General features: G+C 46.3%; 1 protein-coding gene and 1 long non-coding RNA gene across 5 annotated transcripts in view; one reads left to right on the top strand and one right to left on the bottom strand.

Moving 5' to 3' along the window:
* Window positions 1–18,602, top strand: part of LOC125181434 (transcription factor BTF3) — a 29,455-nt gene that overhangs the window by 4,273 nt on the left and 6,580 nt on the right. For 2 of the 4 annotated variants that reach the window (XM_066987178.1, XM_066987180.1), the window contains exon 3: window positions 13,704–13,772. In XM_066987178.1, coding sequence (XP_066843279.1) covers window positions 13,704–13,772 — 69 coding nt within the window. Of the gene's footprint in view, window positions 1–13,264; window positions 13,416–13,703; window positions 13,773–18,602 lie in introns of those variants that run through there. The other 2 variants (XM_066987179.1, XM_066987182.1) reach the window with 2 other exon arrangements.
* Window positions 5,213–13,135, bottom strand: LOC136788624 (uncharacterized). The gene is made up of 2 exons (XR_010827265.1): window positions 11,881–13,135; window positions 5,213–7,521 (listed from the first exon to the last, which is right to left on the bottom strand). It is a non-coding gene; the product is annotated as an uncharacterized lncRNA (long non-coding RNA).

Raw genomic sequence — 18,602 nt, 5'->3', positions numbered from 1 at the left:
TGCTCCAGCCCCTTGATCATCTTTGTGGCCCTCCTCTGGATCTGCTCTAACAGCTCCACATCCTTCTTGTGCTGGGAGCTCCAGACTTGGACGCAGTACTCCAAGTGGGGCCTCACAAGGGCTGAGTAGAAGGGGACAATCACCTCCCTCGACCTGCTGGCCACTCCTCTTTTAATGCAGCCCAGGATGCAGTTGGCCTTCTGGGCTGCAAGCACGCACTGCCAACTCACATCGAGCTTTTCATCCGTCAGAAAAAATCACAGAATCACAGAACGGATGAGGTTGGAAGGGACCTCTGAAGACCATCTAGTCCAACCCCCCTGCCGAGCAGGATCACCTAGAGCACGTTGCACAGGATGGCATCCAGGTGGATTTTGAATATCTCCAAAGAAGGAGACTCCACAACCTCTCTGGGCAACCTGTTCCAGTGCTCTTTCACCCTCACAGTAAAGAAGTGCCCTCTCATATTCAGCCAGAACTTCCTGTGATTCAGTTTGTGCCTGTCACCTCTCGTCCTGTCGCTGGGCACAACTGAAAAGAGACTGCCTCCACCCTCTTGACACCCTCCTCTCAGATATTTATACACATTGATGAGGTCTCCCCTCAGTCTTCTCTTTTCCAGGATAAACAGGCCCAGCTCTCAGCCTGTCCTCGTACAACAGGTGCTCCAGTCCCCTAACCATCTTCGTAGCCCTCTTCTGGACTCGCTTCAGTAGTTCCACGTCCCTCTTGTACTGGGGAGCCCAGAACTGGACACAATACTCTAGGTGAGGCCTCACCAGGGCTGAGTAGAGGGACAGGATCACCTCCCTTGACCTACTGGCAACACTCTTCCTAATGCACCCCGGGATACCGTTGGCCTTCTGGGCCACAAGGGCGCATTGCTGACTCGTGGTCAGCCTGCTGTCCACCAGGACTCCCAGGCTCCTCTGCAGAGCTGCTCTCCAGCAGGTCAGCCCTCAGCCTGTACTAGTGCTTGGGGTTATTCCTCCCTAGGTGCAGGACCCTGCACTTGCCCTTGTTGAACTTCATGAGGTTCCTCTCGGCCCAACCCTCCAGCCTATCAAGGTCCCTCTGAATGGCAGCACAGCCCTCTGGAGTATCAGCCACTCTTCCGACCTTTGTGTTGTCAGCAAACTTGCTGAGGGTGCACTCCCGTTCCATCATCCATGTCGTTGTTGAATAAGTTGAACAAGACTGGACCCAGTACTGACCCCTGGGGGACACCGCTAGCTACAGGCCTCCAACTAGACTCAGCACCACTGAGCACAACCCTCTGAGCTCTGCCATCCAGCCAATTATCCATCCACCTCACTGTCCACTCATCCATCCCACACTTCCTGAGCTTGTCTATGAGGATGTTATGGGAGACAGTGTCAAAAGCCTTGCTGAAGTCAAGGTAGACCACATCCACTTCTCTCCCCTCATCTACCCAGCTAGTCATCTCATCATAGAAAGCTATCAAATTGGTTAAGCATGATTTCCCCTTGGTGACTCCATGCTGACTACTCCTGATCACCTTATCCTCCACATGCTTGGAGATGATCTCCAGGATGAGCATCGCCTTTCCAGGGATGGACGTGAGGCTGACTGGCCTGTAGTTGCCTGGGTCCTCCTTCTTGCCCTTTTTGAAGACTGGCGTGATATTGACTCTCTTCCAGTCCTCAGGCACCTCCCCTGTTCTCCATGACCTTTCAAAGATGATGGAGAGTGGCCTAGCAATAACATTGGCCAGCTCCCTCAGCACCCATGGGTGCGTTCCATTGGGGCCTGTGGATTTGCGGATGTCAAGTTTGCTTAGATGATCCTCTTCGACCGAGGGAAATCCTCCTTTCTCTGGACTTCCTCTCTTGTCTCCAGAGTCTGAGATTCCTGAGGGCTTATCTTAGCAGTAAAGACTGACGCAAAAAAGCCATTCAGCAACTCTGCCTTCTCTATATCCTTTGTCACCAGGGCACCCGCCCCATTCAGCAGCAGGCCAACATTTTCCCCAGTCTTCCTTTTTCTACTGATGTATTTAAAGAAGCCCTTCTTGTTGTCCTTGACATCCCTTGCTAGATTTAATTCCAAATGGGCCTTAGCCTTCCTTGTCGCATCTCTGCATACGCTGACAGTGTCCCTATATTCCTCCCAAGTGGCCTGTCCCTTTTTCCACATGCTGTAAACTTCCTTCTTCTGTCTGAGCTTCACCAGGAGCTCCCTGTTCATCCATGCAGGTCTCCTGCAGTGCAGCAAGCTGGAATTCTCCAGCACTGTGAAGGTCAGGGCATACGTCTTCCAAACATTCTATCAGTTTTTTAGGATTTTGCACTTGTTCAGGGGTGAAGTTCAAAACCATCGGAGGAGACAACTGTGACAGGTACCTGCCCATATCCTCCCACATACCTTGCCACCCACAACCACACTGTCTTGGGGCAGATTCCTGGGTGGTATTCTTAACTAATTGCTTAACCTTAGGGAGAAAGAGAAACACATTGTGCAGACCTAGCAATAGGAGTATGTTGGTTACCCATGGGTATTCAAAGTACTCAAAAGCTGCTGCAAGTAGTCCATGGGGAAAGAAGGAGGAGGTACCATTCCTGATATTATTCATAAACTGACTTCCAGATCAGGAAAGGAAGACAGTGTAATTTTGAATATTCCCAAAAAGATAATTTCCAGGAGACCAAAATGATAACAATGCAGGGCCTGAATACCAGATTATACTCAAGGCCAGTGCTTTACAACACAGCAAATTAAAAAAGAAAACAAACAAAAACGAACACAGATTTTAGCACATTCTCCGAACGGATATAGAGGAGAAGGGAGAACATGGCACAGATTATATAAGACAGGATCACATTAAAATAATAACAGCAAGCTGAACATGGTGACTAGTAAGTAAGTGTGTTAGTCGTAAGCGTTTTAATCAGTTCTACTGTTATCTCAACTCTTTGCGCCCCACATTGGGTGCCAAAAATGACTGTGGTGGTTTTATTCAGATGGGCAGCAGAGCTCCACCACAACTGCTCTCTCACTCCCCCTCCTCAGAGGGAAAGGGGGAGAAAATACGATGAAGAGGGCTCAAGGGTTGAGATAAGGACAGGGAGATCACTTAACAATTATCGTCATGGGAAAAACAGACTCAGCATAGGGAGATTCATGTCATTTATTGCCTATTACTAACAAACTAGAGCAGTCAGAAAGAAAGAAAAACAAACTAAACACATCTTCCCCCCATCCGCCCTCTTCTACCTCCTCCCCCCAAGTGGCGCAGTGGAATTGGGGAATGGGGGTTGCAGTCAGCCTATAGCACGTTGTCTCTGCCGCTCCTTCACAGTCACTCTCTTCCCCCGCTCCAATGTGGGGTCCCTCCCATGGGATACAGTCCTTCCCAAACTGATCCTACATGGGCTTCCCACAGGCAGCAGCTCCTCAAGAACTGCTCCAAATATGGGTCCGTATCACGGGGTCCATCCATCAGGAGCAAACTGCTCCAATATGGGTCCCCCACGGGCAGCAGCTCCTTTCAGGTCACCTGCTCTTGCATGCGCTCCTCTCCACAGGCTACAGATCTGGCCCAGAGTCTGCTCCGGCAGGTGTTCTCCACAGGCCACAGCCTCCTTTAGGTCAGATCCACCTGCTCCACTGTGGGTTCCTCCACGGGTTGCAGCGTGGAAATCTGCTCTGCCATGGTACACCATGGGCTGCAGGGGGACAACCTGGTCCACCACGGTCCTTTCCACAGGCCGCAGGGGAACTTCAGGTCCAGCGCCTGGAGCACCTCCTCCCCCTCCTTCTTCACTGACCTTGGTGTCTGCTGGGCTGTTCCTCACACCTCACCCAGCTGCTGTTGCGCAGCAATGTTTTTCCCTTTCTTAAATATGCTCTCATAGAGGCACAAACATCGCTTATTGGCTCGGCTCTGGGCAGCGGCAGGTCCCTTTGGATTTGGCTGAAACTGGCCTTTATCTAACATGGGGCAGCTTCTGGAGTCTTCTCGCAGAGGCCACCCCCTGCAGTCCCCCACTACCAAAACCTTGCCACATAAATCCACTACAAGATGACACCAAGCTGAGTGATGCAGCTGATACTTCAGAGGGAAGAGATGACATCCAGAAGGACCTGGACAGTCTTGAGAAGTGGGCTCATGTGAACCTCGTGAAATTCAGCAAGGCCAAGGGCAAGGTCTTAAATCTGGGCTGGGGCAATCCCAAACATCAGTACAGACTGGGGGATGAATGGATTGAGAGCAGCCCTGAAGAGAAGGAAATTAGAAAAGTCATTAGCTCACTCTTTTTTTACAATGAACAAAATTTTCCGTGTCAGGCAATCCGCTTACAAATTAACAATCAGCTCTGCTGTAGAGATATCAGAGCAAATCAAGTATACACACATATTCTCTCTCTCTCTCAGCACAGCCTTGACAAAGCCTTTGGCTCTGGGAATTACTACATTAATCAATACAGAAGGATAAATTAAGTATGAGCATAGTCTTATAGATATAGGAACGAAAGGAATCGTTTATTGAGGATATTCCAGACAAAAAATGATTTAAAAGGCATTAACATACAGGTTGAGATGACAAGGTCAGTAATATTTCTAATGATGCCAGAAGGCCCATCAGATTCGGTTGTGGTGATGATGGGGGCAAGATTGCAGAGCAACACAGCTTCTCTCTCATGTCACATGGTGAGCATGTGCAGCACTGATGGGATCACCAGCCTGCCTCCTCCATAAATCTCCTGCACCCTTTTATGCAACACAGGCCCAAAGCCCACAAAGACTGCTCAGCTTTCTGCATGGTGATAATCGTCACTGGAGCCTGATATATGAGTTCCCGATAATTGTGAGATTAGACCCAACAGACTCCTCAGAGTGGGCAAAATGAAACACAGTAGTAAACCTCTGAAGAACTGAAATTTCAGACTATGAATGATGAGGAACACAGGCCAAGGAAATGGGTTTACAAATGTTCAAATGTAGCAGCAACTGCTTGAGTTAGAGCCTTGGAGGTGTGCACTTAATTCTCAGAACAGGATTCAGATAATACAGAAAAATATTCATATATATATTCAGATGGTATAGAAAAAGAGCATGTTCAGACCTCAGTGATGCAAAACATCACTACAGAAGAAAAGTTCTGAGAACCAAAGAGAGTGCAAACAGCGTGTTCAACAAGAAGAGAACAGTTGCATATGGGTGTGTTATAAATGACTGAGTCCCAAATAGGTTTACAATCAAAGTTTACAATTTATTAAACGAATAGAGGCAAGCAAACAGCGCTGGGTGCGCCGGGAGTCTCTGCTCCACCAGGACGCACACCTGTTACGTAAGGCGGCTGGTTTTTATGCTCCTAGGCTAATACATATTCATTACTACTTCTAGAAGAGGCAGGGTTATTATAATTGGTTTCCCGAATCCAAAGTCCTCCCAGGTGCGCCTGCTTATCAGTCTCTGTTAGTCTCTCGGGGGCCGCTCGGACAGGGAGGCTCATATTCTTCCTCCTTATCTAGTGGTCTCTTGGCCCGATGTCAGAAGTTACTGCACGTCCGTGCAGAGTCAGCAGTTTTTCTCTGAAGAAATCCCTTTGTTCGCTTCTCACCTAAACCCAGGCCTCAATGTTAACCCTTCACACCCCTTAGTGGCACGAATTGCTGGACCATTCCTTACAATTCCTCCCCTTCTTTTTAATATCATCAATTCGTGTCTCTTCTTCAACCTTTGTTAGTAACAATTGGATTTCATCAGTCAGTTCTCGGGGTGCCCATTTCTTAAGCATCATTATCGACACATCACCTTTTCTCTCCCGAAGTCATCACAAATTGGGTGCTATTTATTATTCGCAGTACCAACAACGTAAAGCAAGGTATCATACAAGGTATAAACAATAATGTCATTACACCACATAAAAATAAAAATAACATCCTTTTAACCCATGGTCCACCGGGCAACCACGAAAAGAAATCCCAATCCATACCCTTCCAGGTTTGTACTGGGACGTGGGCTAACTTCCTAATTTCCTTTGTTATCTGTTTAACCACTTTTCCATTATCATCAATTTGTAAACAACAATTAGAATCGTTCATTTTTCCACACACTCCCCCTTCTTCTGCTAGTAAATAGTCTAAGACCATTCTACGTTGAAAGATAGCATTCCTCATCTGAGTGGATTGATCAGCCAGAAGATCCAAGGTCGTCGCTGTTTGATTGGTTACAACTTCGAGGATAGCTTGCGACCTAATTATTCAGTTCAAATTATAAATAGGTTCTCGGGCTCCTGATACCAACTCATTCGGGTTCCAGGTAGCTGGCCCATAATGCTGTATGATTCTTTCAGGAGGCCATTCATCCTTTCCCCATTTTGGGGCACTATCCCCGGCTAAGGAAGTATCAATAGATCGTTTCACTCTGTTCAGGTCATCATATAATCTTATTCCTAAATGATTTCCTTGTGTTTGTGACAATAAAAAGAACAAGGGTCTTATGTACCCCACATAGCATATTCCCAACCAGTTTCCGGGTAGCCTCTTGTAAGCATGTTTGCCACACACCCAATAATGTCCCTTTAGGGCCCACGTCCCGTTTGGAAAATGACCATCCCATCCATCTTTACCCTTTGGGGCGTGATAATACAGAGTGTCCTTGTTACCGAGTGGTCCTGTTACAATGTCTGCCCCGTTTGTACTCGTATATGCGCGCTTCCAAGCTCCCACGTTGGGTTTCCACTTACAGTCACAATTCAGTTCTCTTTGGCGGCCTGTCATATTATAAGCTGACCAGAAATGTTTAAAGAACACTCGCCTCCCATTCTCATCCTGCCATTTCCAACGATAGACCCGCACCACATGCTATTCCTTAGTGGTGGTATCACGCTGACAGCTCAAGATTTGACCATCGAATTGTCCCCCCGCTTGTGCTCTTGCCACAGTTTCACATCCGGATCCAAAAAATTCTCAATATGAGCATTTCAGCCAAGTCCCGTTTCTCAGCTGAACATGTGTGGCGTTCCATTTCCCACTACGTGCTGTACAGCTTACAGGACTACATCCAGGATCGGTACAATCATATCCGGGGGACAGAGTCCAATTGCAAATGCTTTTTCCCACTGCCACTGTTCCTGTTCTGTTCAAGCAGTATACACCCCGAGTTGACGAGTGCAACTGCCATGGACCTCCTTCCTCTTTCCAAAATTGCGTCCCATTATGAACTTCGCTCAAGTTACTGACCCACCACTTGGGTTCGACCGGGCCTGCTACCCAGGGCCAACTTTCAGTTCCCCCCGGTCCTCCACAAATCCAGCAGTTACTAAGGTTAAAGGCCTTGGCCACTTCCTCCCCCAAAGTGAAAAAGTTATTCCTCCATTCCTGCCCATGGCCCAATTGCCCCTGTAAAAACAATACCAGGAAGTATAGCATTTCTTATCCTTTTTCGCCGTCCAATCTTGAGAGTGTGGGAAGCGCCTTCAATCATGGGGTTGGGCCCGCTTTCAGAGCTTGTGTTACCATTCAGCCCTTCGGGGTGATCCAGCTCCTGGAAAAACTAATCACAATTTTATTACGGGTTTAAAAGGTTCTCATGTTATTTTTCTCAGGACAACCTGATCTTAGCGCGGGAGAAGTCCGGTCGAGGCACTCTCACTCGGCGGTCAATACCCATAGGGGTCGCCTCCCTCGGTAGACCATACACGCCGCAGTGGAGGGTCCTACCCCGGTCTTGCCTTCTCCCTTTCCTCCCTTCAGCCTTGTCCTCTTTATCCAGTGCCCTTAATTCATGCAGAACCTCATTGCTGGGATATCAGTTCCTCTTTAGTCTCAGTTTCAGTTCCCCAGGAGTGGACTCAACCCTCCAGGCTTCGGTAGTTATTGGTCCTTTTATTCTGGATGCGTGGGTCCAACCCCTTTCTGCTGTTCTCACAGCTGTTTCAGTAGTAAGTAAAACAAGGTACGGTCCCTCCCATCGGGGGTTCAATGATTCTTCTCTCCAGGTTTTTATTAAGACCTTGTCTCCTGGTTGTATTTTATGAATAGCAAATCCTAAAGGTGGTGTCTGAGTCATCATCCCAATTTCTCTTAGCTCCTGTAATCTTCTTCCAATGGTAATTATGTATTTCTGGATACTATGATCCTCAACTACATTGTTCCCTAGGGGCATCCCTTGAGAATAAGGCATACCATATAACATTTCATATGATGATAATCCAGTCTCACTGTGTGGTTTAGTTCTTATGTTTAAAAGTGCCAATGGTAAGCATTTCGTTCAGGGCAGCTGTGTCTCGATCATTAACTTAGCCAATTGTTGTTTTATTGTTTGATTCATCCTTTCTACTTTCCCTGAGCTTTGTGGGTGCCACGGAGTGTGGTATTCCCACTGAATACCTTTCAAGGGGTACATCCTTCAAATCTTTGTGGCTGGCGTATGTTCGATTATTTCCACACAATTGTGTTCCAACGGTCCTTCTTCTGGAACGGTTCCTAGAAATACTGCTGGATATAACAGGTTAGTCGTTTTCAAGGTTATGTCATCTTGTTCAGTTAGGATTGCCTGATATTTCATCATCCAGCTGGGTGATAACCAGTGCCCCCCCCCCTTTGTTCCAAAACGGTTGTTACCATATGTGGTCCAAAAACTTCAATACGTTTTCCCATTTGAAGGCAAATAATTTTCTACTATCTTTATCAAGAGGTATGCAAAAGAAGGCATCCTTTAAATCTATCACGGTAAACCATTTATATTTCCCTTTCACAGATGTTAACAATGTGTAAGGATTAGCTACTACCGGGTGAATATCCTTTGTTATTTCATTTATTGCTCTAAGATCTTGTACAAATCTATACTCGCCATTCGGCTTCTTTACTGGAAAAATTGGAGCATTGTATTCTGATTTACATTCTTCCAGAATCTGATATTTGAGAAATTTGTCAATAATTTTCACCATTCCCGTGCCTAGCTTCTATCTTAAGTGGATATTGTTTGATTCAAACAGGTTTGGCTCCTTCCTTTAATTCCACCTTTACCGGTTGTGCCAGTTTCGACTTCCCTGGTACATCTGTTTCCCATACTGCTGGTATAACTGCATTTTCTACTTCTCTTGGAATATTAACAAAGGGTTTATCTTTGATCATTAGGATTTGTCCTACTTTGGACTCAGGTACCTTCATTATTAATTCTCCATCCTCAAAGGTTATTGTTGCATCTAATTTGGCTAATAGATCCCATCCCAAGAGTGGAATCGGGCATTCTGGTACATACAAAAATTCATGGGTTAGTTCCTTACCCCCAAAACACAAATCAAGGGGTTGTAAGAATGACCATTCCTCCTCTTTCCCTGTGGCTCCAATTATTGTAGTTGTCTTAGTTCCTAATGTCCTTTTAAACTATTTAACACTGAATATGTTGCTCCTATTACATTTACTGACTAATTAATACAGAGAAAGAAGCTCCCATAACCAACAAAAAATTCAAGCCTCTGTCTTCGTTTCCTAGCTTTATTTCAACTGGTGGACCTGCTAGGGTAGATGCCCCAGGTCCCCATCATTCCTGACTGTTGTAAGTTTGTCCTGCAGCCTAAGACAATTTCTGATATCAGGGGCTGATTGCCCTGGAAAGAGGCTAGCCAGTTGCCTCTGTTTGTTTTTTTTTTTGTTTTGTTTTGTTTTGTTTTTTAAGCCAGGTCCATTTTTTTTTTCTCATTGCATTTCAAAGTTGGTCCAAAAATTCCATAAATTCCATAGGGGTTTCTTTTGGACCTTGTTGGAACAGATTCTCAATTCCCAATAGCCGATTTAACCAGATTTTAGTATTTACATAATTTCCGGGGTGATTAGGGTCTCAGTGAGGGGGTCGGTCAGGGGAATGCAATCGTTGAAAGTTCCCTGAGCGGTCCCATTGGCAATCTTAGCTCACACAGGAACTCAGGTTGTTTTAAGAGTTAGCTGCTTTTCTGTTTCCACGACAACTCTCTCGGACCCATCACGGTCCCTCTGCCCCAGAGGGCTCACACCCGCGATTTAGAGATCTCAGCCTCGGGTTGAGACGGAACTATTAACATTCCTACATCCTCTTTCCCTGCTCATTCAACTTCAAACAGCTCTGTTAAATACTACACGCCACACAACCTTTAACACCTTCAACAACCCTTTTAACACTTCCTTTATCTTTCTCCAGCCTGTACTTTTCTAATGCCAACACCAAAGGCTCAGTCAGGGGCCAACTTAATTCCAAACCTTTTCCCTCCAAGATGCTGAAACAACATATCACTATACAACATTTCATCCTATTTTCCTTCTCTCCTCAAAAACAACATTAATTGCAAGACACTGTTATAGTCGATTGATCCATAAAGTGGCCATTTAGTTTATATAGTGGCCACCATTGATTGCAATACTTAGTGAAAGTCCTCTTGCTTTCTGTGCCCCCATTTCTAACAATATCCTTCCAATGTGCCAATATGCACCCAAGGAGGCTCTTTTTTTTTTTTTTTTTAGGACGTCTTTTTTTGGATTTTACCCATTTCCTTGATTTCCCATTCCCTTTTATTTATTTATATTAGTTACTGTCCCTTGTTTCAATTTCCACGCAAACCTTTTTATTGCAGGTTTTTACTATCTTTTCCCAATCTTCTTCCCAAATGTCCCAGTTCTCTGGGATTAAACTCTTCTTTCCACATACAAACTTTACTATTTCAGATTATTAATGAGCCCCATTCCAATCATAAATCCGCAGGTCTTCGGAAAAACACCTGAAGCACTCAGCCTTCGGTCTTCTAGACAAACAATAACACCTTTTCCACAAAATTTACATTTCAACAAGACCGAATTTCAAGCCGAATGCTAATTTTTCTCATGCACTTTGTTAGTAAGCCCACACGAAACAAGGAATCACTCCTGTGTATCCGTCGAGATGGGGGTTTAAAAGGTATTGAGGCCTAAATAAATTCGCTCTCCCCCTTCTTACCAAATTCCCAGGGCTCAGGCCCGAACCACCAAAGAAGTGACTCTCCATTCTACGGCTTTGATAATCAGTCAGCCCCCCTCCCCCCATACTTGGGAAACTGACCGAACACCACCGCGAATATACCCAAACTTCTAAACTGTTACTTAGATAATGCTCCCACCTTCCTCCTTGACACAGTCAAAACATTTAAGAACTAAATAGGATTATAAGATGCACCACCGGGGGTGGATTGTTAGGATATAGAGGTGGTAGGTTATCCAATGACTCCTATTCATCATCTTTTTTTTCCTTTTTTTTTTTTTTCTTCTTCTTCAAACTTCTCATCTGTTTTTAGTGTAAATATTGAGGCTGGAAAAGGACGTGAGGTCCTGATCCATAATCCTGCATAATCACTTTCCTCCTGGCTAAAAAGGTTCCTTTGAATTAACATGTATATTTAAGGCCTGGCAAACCCAGTCTTCAAAGGATCTGAAAACGGGCCAAAAGACATGTGGTCTTAAAGGCTACTTTGGCCATTCTATCATACAATACTGGACCATTTTTAATTTACTTTTTTCCTTTTCTGGGGCCCCTATCGTTCCAATTTCTAATCATTATCCCTAATGGACTTTCTGGTGGTATGTCTGGTAATTTGCTCCCTTTTCTCTGGTCCCGGGTCTTCAATTTTGTCTGACCCATCTAGGAATTTTACTGTGGCACTTCCTACAGCCCTTGGTTGCCTTAGTGAGAGTGTCTTGCAGGGGGTTTAGGACCTATCACCCACCCACGAATCCTATAGGAATCGCTTCGGTCCTTCATCGGCCAAGTCCCTCGCGGGAGATTGGAACCGCGGTTAGAAGACCTCCACAATCGCTTCGGAACTACGTTCCGTCTCAATCACACTCTCTCACACACACAGGCAACCGAATCCCACCCAACCGAACGGTATACGCCTTAAATACTTACGACTCCGTCGTCTTCGTTCAGATCTTCGCGCGCAGAATTACGGGCAAAATATAGTGCTGCAGCCGGCAAAGGGAGCTCATAAAAAAATCTAAATCTTTGCTTGCCCTTATTCAGGTTCAAGATGGCATTAGCCCCGACCTGACTCGAACAGGAGCCACCAAATGGTGGGGGCGCCCCTCCTAGATCAAGTCAGAATTCAGGAACCAAGACCATCCCGGACGAGCCCCCAATTGTTATAAATGACTGAGTCCCAAATAGGATTACAATCAAAGTTTACAATTTATTAAATGAATAGAGGCAAGCAAACATCGCTGGGTGCGCCGGGAGTCTCTGCTCCACCAGGACGCACACCTGTTACGTAAGGCGGCTGGTTTTTATGCTCCTAGGCTAATACATATTCATTACTACTTCTAGAAGAGGCAGGGTTATTATAATTGGTTTCCCGAATCCAAAGTCCTCCCAGGTGCGCCTGCTTATCAGTCTCTGTTAGTCTCTCGGGGGCCGCTCGGACAGGGAGGCTCATATTCTTCTTCCTTATCTAGTGGTCTCTTGGTCGGCTGTCAGAAGTTACTGCACGTCCGTGCAGAGTCAGCAGTTTTTCTCTGAAGAAATCCCTTTGTTCTCTTCTCACCTAAACCCAGGCCTCAATGTTAACCCTTCAAATCCCCTAGTGGCACGAATTGCTGGAGCATTCCTTACAGGTGATTGATAACATAAAAGAGGATGCAGAGTCAAAGCAAAAGAACTAGGATGGAAGAATTGTAAAAGGAAATGAATCACCATATAGGCTGTGGTTACACACAGCCTTGAAAAAAAGTCTACGTGGTTTGATTTTGGTGATGAAGGACTGGCTTTGTGCCTGGAAGGCCACATTGCAGCAGCTGTTTAGTGCAGCATTGCCCCAGATGGATCACTGAAAGAAAAAAAAAGGGGGGGGAGGCAGGGTCGAAAGAAGAAAAAACATGGACACAGGAACATAAACGAGACAAAAGTACTACATCTAAATGTGTTTTTTTTTAAGTAAAAAATAAATACTCCAAGAATCATGAAGGATTTCTGCTGACGGCAGAAAAACAATCTAAGACAGGGTGACAAGTTACAAAAGGAAACGACAGGTGCTGAAAGCCAGAAAGGGGCTGAGAAGTACAGCCATGTGCTAGGGACCACTCATTGAGCCGGACGCAGGGAAGAATCGATCCCATTCCAGGGGCCGGGGGCTTAGCCTCACACCCTCACTCGACCGTACAAATCAATTTTCTTTTTGAGCTGCGGCATGCAGGAGTCTAAAGATCTCCGCAAGCATTTGCTACAGGGACGGCACCACCTGAGCAACCCCTAACTTCTCCCGCGGTGACGGTGACAGCTCTGCCCACCGCCGCAGAGGAGGAGGTGACTGCACATGCGCTGTGCGACACGGCGTACCTCCCTTCCGGCTGCCATCTGGCTATCTGCCGCGGCTGTACTTGGCCCCTTGTTCCTGTTTGCGGTTTTCGTGTTTTTTCCCGTTTCGGTAGCGCTGTGCTTGCCCCAGGAAGGTACAAGGGAGACCGTGGGGGTGGTTGGGAGGGTTCGTTACGTGTCTGGGGATGGCGGCGGTGGCTGGGGGGGAGGGGAATAGTAAAGGAAAGACGGTTATGGGCTGAGGTGCTGCGCGCGAGCAGACTATTTTCTCCGTCCCGCCATGGCGGGGTTGGGGCGTCTTCCTGCTGGGGAGTGTGTGGCTGCATAGACTGACGCATACTTGCTCCACCGCTGGGTTGCTGTGGCTTGTGCTGTTGGGTGCTTCCTGGCTTGTTTCATAGGCTTTCTTGTTGCTTCTGCAGATGAAAGAAACAATCATGAATCAAGAAAAGCTTGCCAAGCTCCAGGCTCAAGTGCGCATTGGTGGCAAGGTAGGAATTGCTTCCCCTTCCTGTCTCCTGGCCCGTGAGACTGTACGTCTCTGCCCACATGCAGGGCCTGGGACACGAGGTCCTGAAAGCTTGGGTGGGGAGCAGTCCTGAGGGCTCTCAGTTTGGCTTGACTGTAGGGGAAGCTGCCCTGCTGCAGTGATCTCTAGTCAGTTCAACGGAAGCAGAATGTAGGAGATGAACTTCCAGCTTTTTCTGTTCGGATTTGCTATGTTATAGCTGATTAGAAGCATATGTTCTTGTATGGGCAGTTAGAAGGCACTTAAGGTTTGAAGTAGACCTTAGAGCAAGTGAGCTCAGGTATAGCTCTCATAATAAATTTTAGAGGGTTATGTTCCAAATTCAAGTCGTACATCCTTAAGTTGACCATGGCAGTTTTCTTGCCTTTTAGGACAGCTGAAATTTCTGTACTTGTCATGCTCTTATTATTGTAGAATTAGGAAGTATAATGCGCTTGGAAGACCCTCTTATTTTATCATGACATTTGGATACACTTATAATCGGGGAAAAAAAAAAAGGAAAGACTTTGAACATGTGTATGCTAGCAAATGTTTAAGTTACGGTTTGAGTTTTTTAGCAAGGACTCGTTAATATTGGTTTATATATTTGAGGAAATATACATGTGTTATTTTGGAATACGAACTATTCAACAGAACTATTACTGACAGTCTCCAGTAGCTTTCATTTCTGTGTGGAAGTTTTTGTCTTCAGCTGGAGACTTAGCCTTAAATCAGAGGAAAACTAGTTTTTAACTAGCTTGATGATTTTGCATGTTCTTTAAATGGGTTACTAGTTAACCAGAAAACTATTATATTGTTGATTATGTGTATGTTACTGACATGTATTCTAACACGTTTCTGTCATTGATCATGTAAGAGTATGCATTCAGATTGCAGCTCTTACAACTCTGTGCTCAATATAGGTCTTCTAGAGACATTAAGTGATGCTTATAATATGCTGGTGATGCTGCCATTCAGCTTTGAAATTGGCCTGTGAAATACTTATACTGGGTCTGGCTGGGATGTTAACTTTACTTGCAGCAGCCCGTATGCAATACTTTGAATGTCTGAGCTTGATGGTTTTTTGTTTGTTGGTTTTATAACTGGAAATGATTACTAGAATTCTTCGTGACAAAGTCACCGTATAAATGGAGATTGCCTCCTCCACACCCAAAGTAATCAGCTAAGGGGGAAGAGTAATTTCTCCTTGTGTGAAAAGGCTGCACGTTCTCTGCTGAAAAATTTTCGTGACATTGCAAGGCTGCAGATCTTACAAGCTAAATATTATATTTAGGTGGAGGGGTATTGCACTTCATGTGTAATTTGAGATTTTTGTATAGGGTGTTGGTACAGCTAAACATCATGTCTTCTCTTCCAAACCTTCTTAGAAGACTGGCAAATGAATCTGTGGTCTGCTGTATCCACATTGTTCAGTACAGAGGTAGAGGGGTGTGAACAGCATGTCTCAGCTTGATCAGGGTAGAATTTGCTTACTAAAATCCTGTAATCTTCAGAAGCTTAAATTTGCGGAGATAAAAGCAGCAGCTATTCACTTCAAATTAACTTCAGATTGTCTGAAGCTTGATATCTGTATGTAGTATAGGTAAAAGTGTGGGGGGGGGGGAGGTACATGTTCCTACATAGCCTTTGATTCAAGACAATTTGTAAAAACTTACTGAGAAGTTTTTTGTCCAGAGAAATTTAACATAGGCCTTATGTTGCTCGATTTGTGTGGTAGTCAAGGTACATGAATGAAGCCATTTCTTTCATTACTGTCAGGGAACAGGGAATCTACATAAAGCTTTCTAGACAAAAGACTAAATTTTTGAGTTGTAGTCTTCCACGTTTTAGCTTCATGTGATCTAAAGACAAATTACAGAATCACAGAATGGTTGAGGTTGGTCCAACCCCCCTACCAAGCAGGGTCACTTAGTGTGTGTTGCACAGGATAACATCCAGGCAGGTTTTGAATATTTCCAGAGAAAGAGATTCCACAACCTGTGCCAGTGCTCTGTCACCTGCACAGAAAAGAAGTTCTTCCTAATGTTCAGATGGAACTTGCTGTGCTTCAGTTTGTATCTGTTGCCTCTTGTCCTGTTGCTGGGCACCACTGAAAAGAAAAGAGTCTGGCCCCATCCTCTTGACACACCCTCCCTTCAGATATCTGTATGTGTTGATAAGATCCTCTCTCAGTCTTTTCTTCTCTAAGCTAAACAGGCCCGGCTCTCTCAGCCTCTTCTCGTATGAGAGATGCTCCAGTCCCCTTGTCATTTTCGTAGCCCTCCGCTGCACTCACTCCAAGAGCTCCATGCCCCTCTTGTACTGGGGAACCCAGAACTGGACATAGTACTCCAGGTGAGGCCTCACCAGGGCTGAGTAGAGGGGAAGGATCACCTCCCTCAACCTGCTGGCAACACTCTTCCGAATGCACCCAGGATACCATTGGCATTCTTAGACACAAGGGCACATTGTTGGCTCATGGTTAACCTGCTGTCCACCAGGACTCCCAGGTCCTTCTCTGCAGAGCTGCTTTCCAGCAGATGAGCCCCCAGCCTGTACTGGTACATGGGGTTATTCCTCCCCAGGTGCAGGACCCTGCACTTGCCTTTGTTGAACTTCATGAGGTTCCTCTCGGCCCAGCCCTCCAGCCTGTCAAGGTCCCTCTGAATGGTCCCTCACACTTCCCCTTCCATTGTTTTGTCTTGACTATGGGGGCGAATGTTACCATTGACAGTTGGCCCTCTGGGTTAGCCAAAGTGTGTGTTATCTGGTCATCGGATTCAGAGACCTCCTCCTCCATTTGAGGGTGCTGGGTAGTGTTAACTGCCGTTTGATAGGTGCAGGCCAGGTCCCAGCACAGTGCAGCAAGCTGGAATTCTCCAGCATTGTGAGGGTCAGGGCATACATCTTTCAATCATTCTGTCATTTTTTTAGGATTTCGCACTTGTTCAGGGGTGAAGTTCAAAACCATCGGAGGAGACAACTGTGACAGGTACCTGCCCATATCCTCCCGCCCACCTTGCCACCCACCACCATGCTGCCTCGGGGTAGAATCCTGGGTGGTATTCTTCACTAATTGTTCACTCCATTCACTACTGCTCTCTGGGGCCATCTGTCCATACAGTTTTTAACCCAGCAAAGGGTGTACCTGTCTCTTAATATGCTTTAAATTTTGGTTAGCCCTGAAGTGGTCAGGCAGTTGGACTAGATGATCTTTGGACGTCTCTTCCAACTGAACTATTCTATTCTATTGCATGAACCACATAAAACAGGATCACATAGTACAATCACAGAATCACAGAATAGCCGAGGTTGGAAGGGACCTCTAAAGATCATAGAATCATAGAATGGCCTGAGTTGGAAAGGACCACAAAGATCATCTAGTTCCAACCACCCTGCCATAGGCAGGGACACCATCCACTAGATCAGGTTGCTCAGGGCCTCATCTAACCTGGTCTTGAACACCTCGAGGGATGGGGCATCCACAACCTCTCTGTGCAACCTGTTCCAGTGCCTCACCACCCTCTGAGCGAAGAACTTCCTCCTAGCCTCTAATCTAAATCTCCCCTCTTTTAGTTTAAAACCATTCCCCCTTGTCCTGTCATTATCTGATTGAACAAAGAGTCACTCTCCATCTTTTTTATAAGTCCCCTTGAAGTACTGAAAGGTTGCAGTGAGGTCACCCCAGAGCCTTCTCTTTTGTAGGCTGAACAGCCCCAGCTCTCTCAGCCTTTCTTTGTAGGAGAGGTGTTCCAGCCCCTTGATCATCTTTGTGGCCCTCCTCTGGATCTGCTCTAACAGCTCCACATCCTTCTTGTGCTGGGAGCTCCAGACTTGGACGCAGTACTCCAAGTGGGGCCTCACAAGGGCTGAGTAGAAGGGGACAATCACCTCCCTCGACCTGCTGGCCACTCCTCTTTTAATGCAGCCCAGGATGCAGTTGGCCTTCTGGGCTGCAAGCACGCACTGCCAACTCACATCGAGCTTTTCATCCGTCAGAAAAAATCACAGAATCACAGAACGGATGAGGTTGGAAGGGACCTCTGAAGACCATCTAGTCCAACCCCCCTGCCGAGCAGGATCACCTAGAGCACGTTGCACAGGATGGCATCCAGGTGGATTTTGAATATCTCCAAAGAAGGAGACTCCACAACCTCTCTGGGCAACCTGTTCCAGTGCTCTTTCACCCTCACAGTAAAGAAGTGCCCTCTCATATTCAGCCAGAACTTCCTGTGATTCAGTTTGTGCCTGTCACCTCTCGTCCTGTCGCTGGGCACAACTGAAAAGAGACTGCCTCCACCCTCTTGACACCCTCCTCTCAGATATTTATACACATTGATGAGGTCTCCCCTCAGTCTTCTCTTTTCCAGGATAAACAGGCCCAGCTCTCAGCCTGTCCTCGTACAACAGGTGCTCCAGTCCCCTAACCATCTTCGTAGCCCTCTTCTGGACTCGCTTCAGTAGTTCCACGTCCCTCTTGTACTGGGGAGCCCAGAACTGGACACAATACTCTAGGTGAGGCCTCACCAGGGCTGAGTAGAGGGACAGGATCACCTCCCTTGACCTACTGGCAACACTCTTCCTAATGCACCCCGGGATACCGTTGGCCTTCTGGGCCACAAGGGCGCATTGCTGACTCGTGGTCAGCCTGCTGTCCACCAGGACTCCCAGGCTCCTCTGCAGAGCTGCTCTCCAGCAGGTCAGCCCTCAGCCTGTACTAGTGCTTGGGGTTATTCCTCCCTAGGTGCAGGACCCTGCACTTGCCCTTGTTGAACTTCATGAGGTTCCTCTCGGCCCAACCCTCCAGCCTGTC

The sequence above is a fragment of the Anser cygnoides genome, chromosome W (genome assembly GCF_040182565.1).
Source record: "Anser cygnoides isolate HZ-2024a breed goose chromosome W, Taihu_goose_T2T_genome, whole genome shotgun sequence".
Classification (NCBI taxonomy): domain Eukaryota; kingdom Metazoa; phylum Chordata; class Aves; order Anseriformes; family Anatidae; genus Anser; species Anser cygnoides.
Note: the sequence above shows the minus strand (reverse complement) of the source record. Positions and strands in the feature narration are given on the sequence as shown.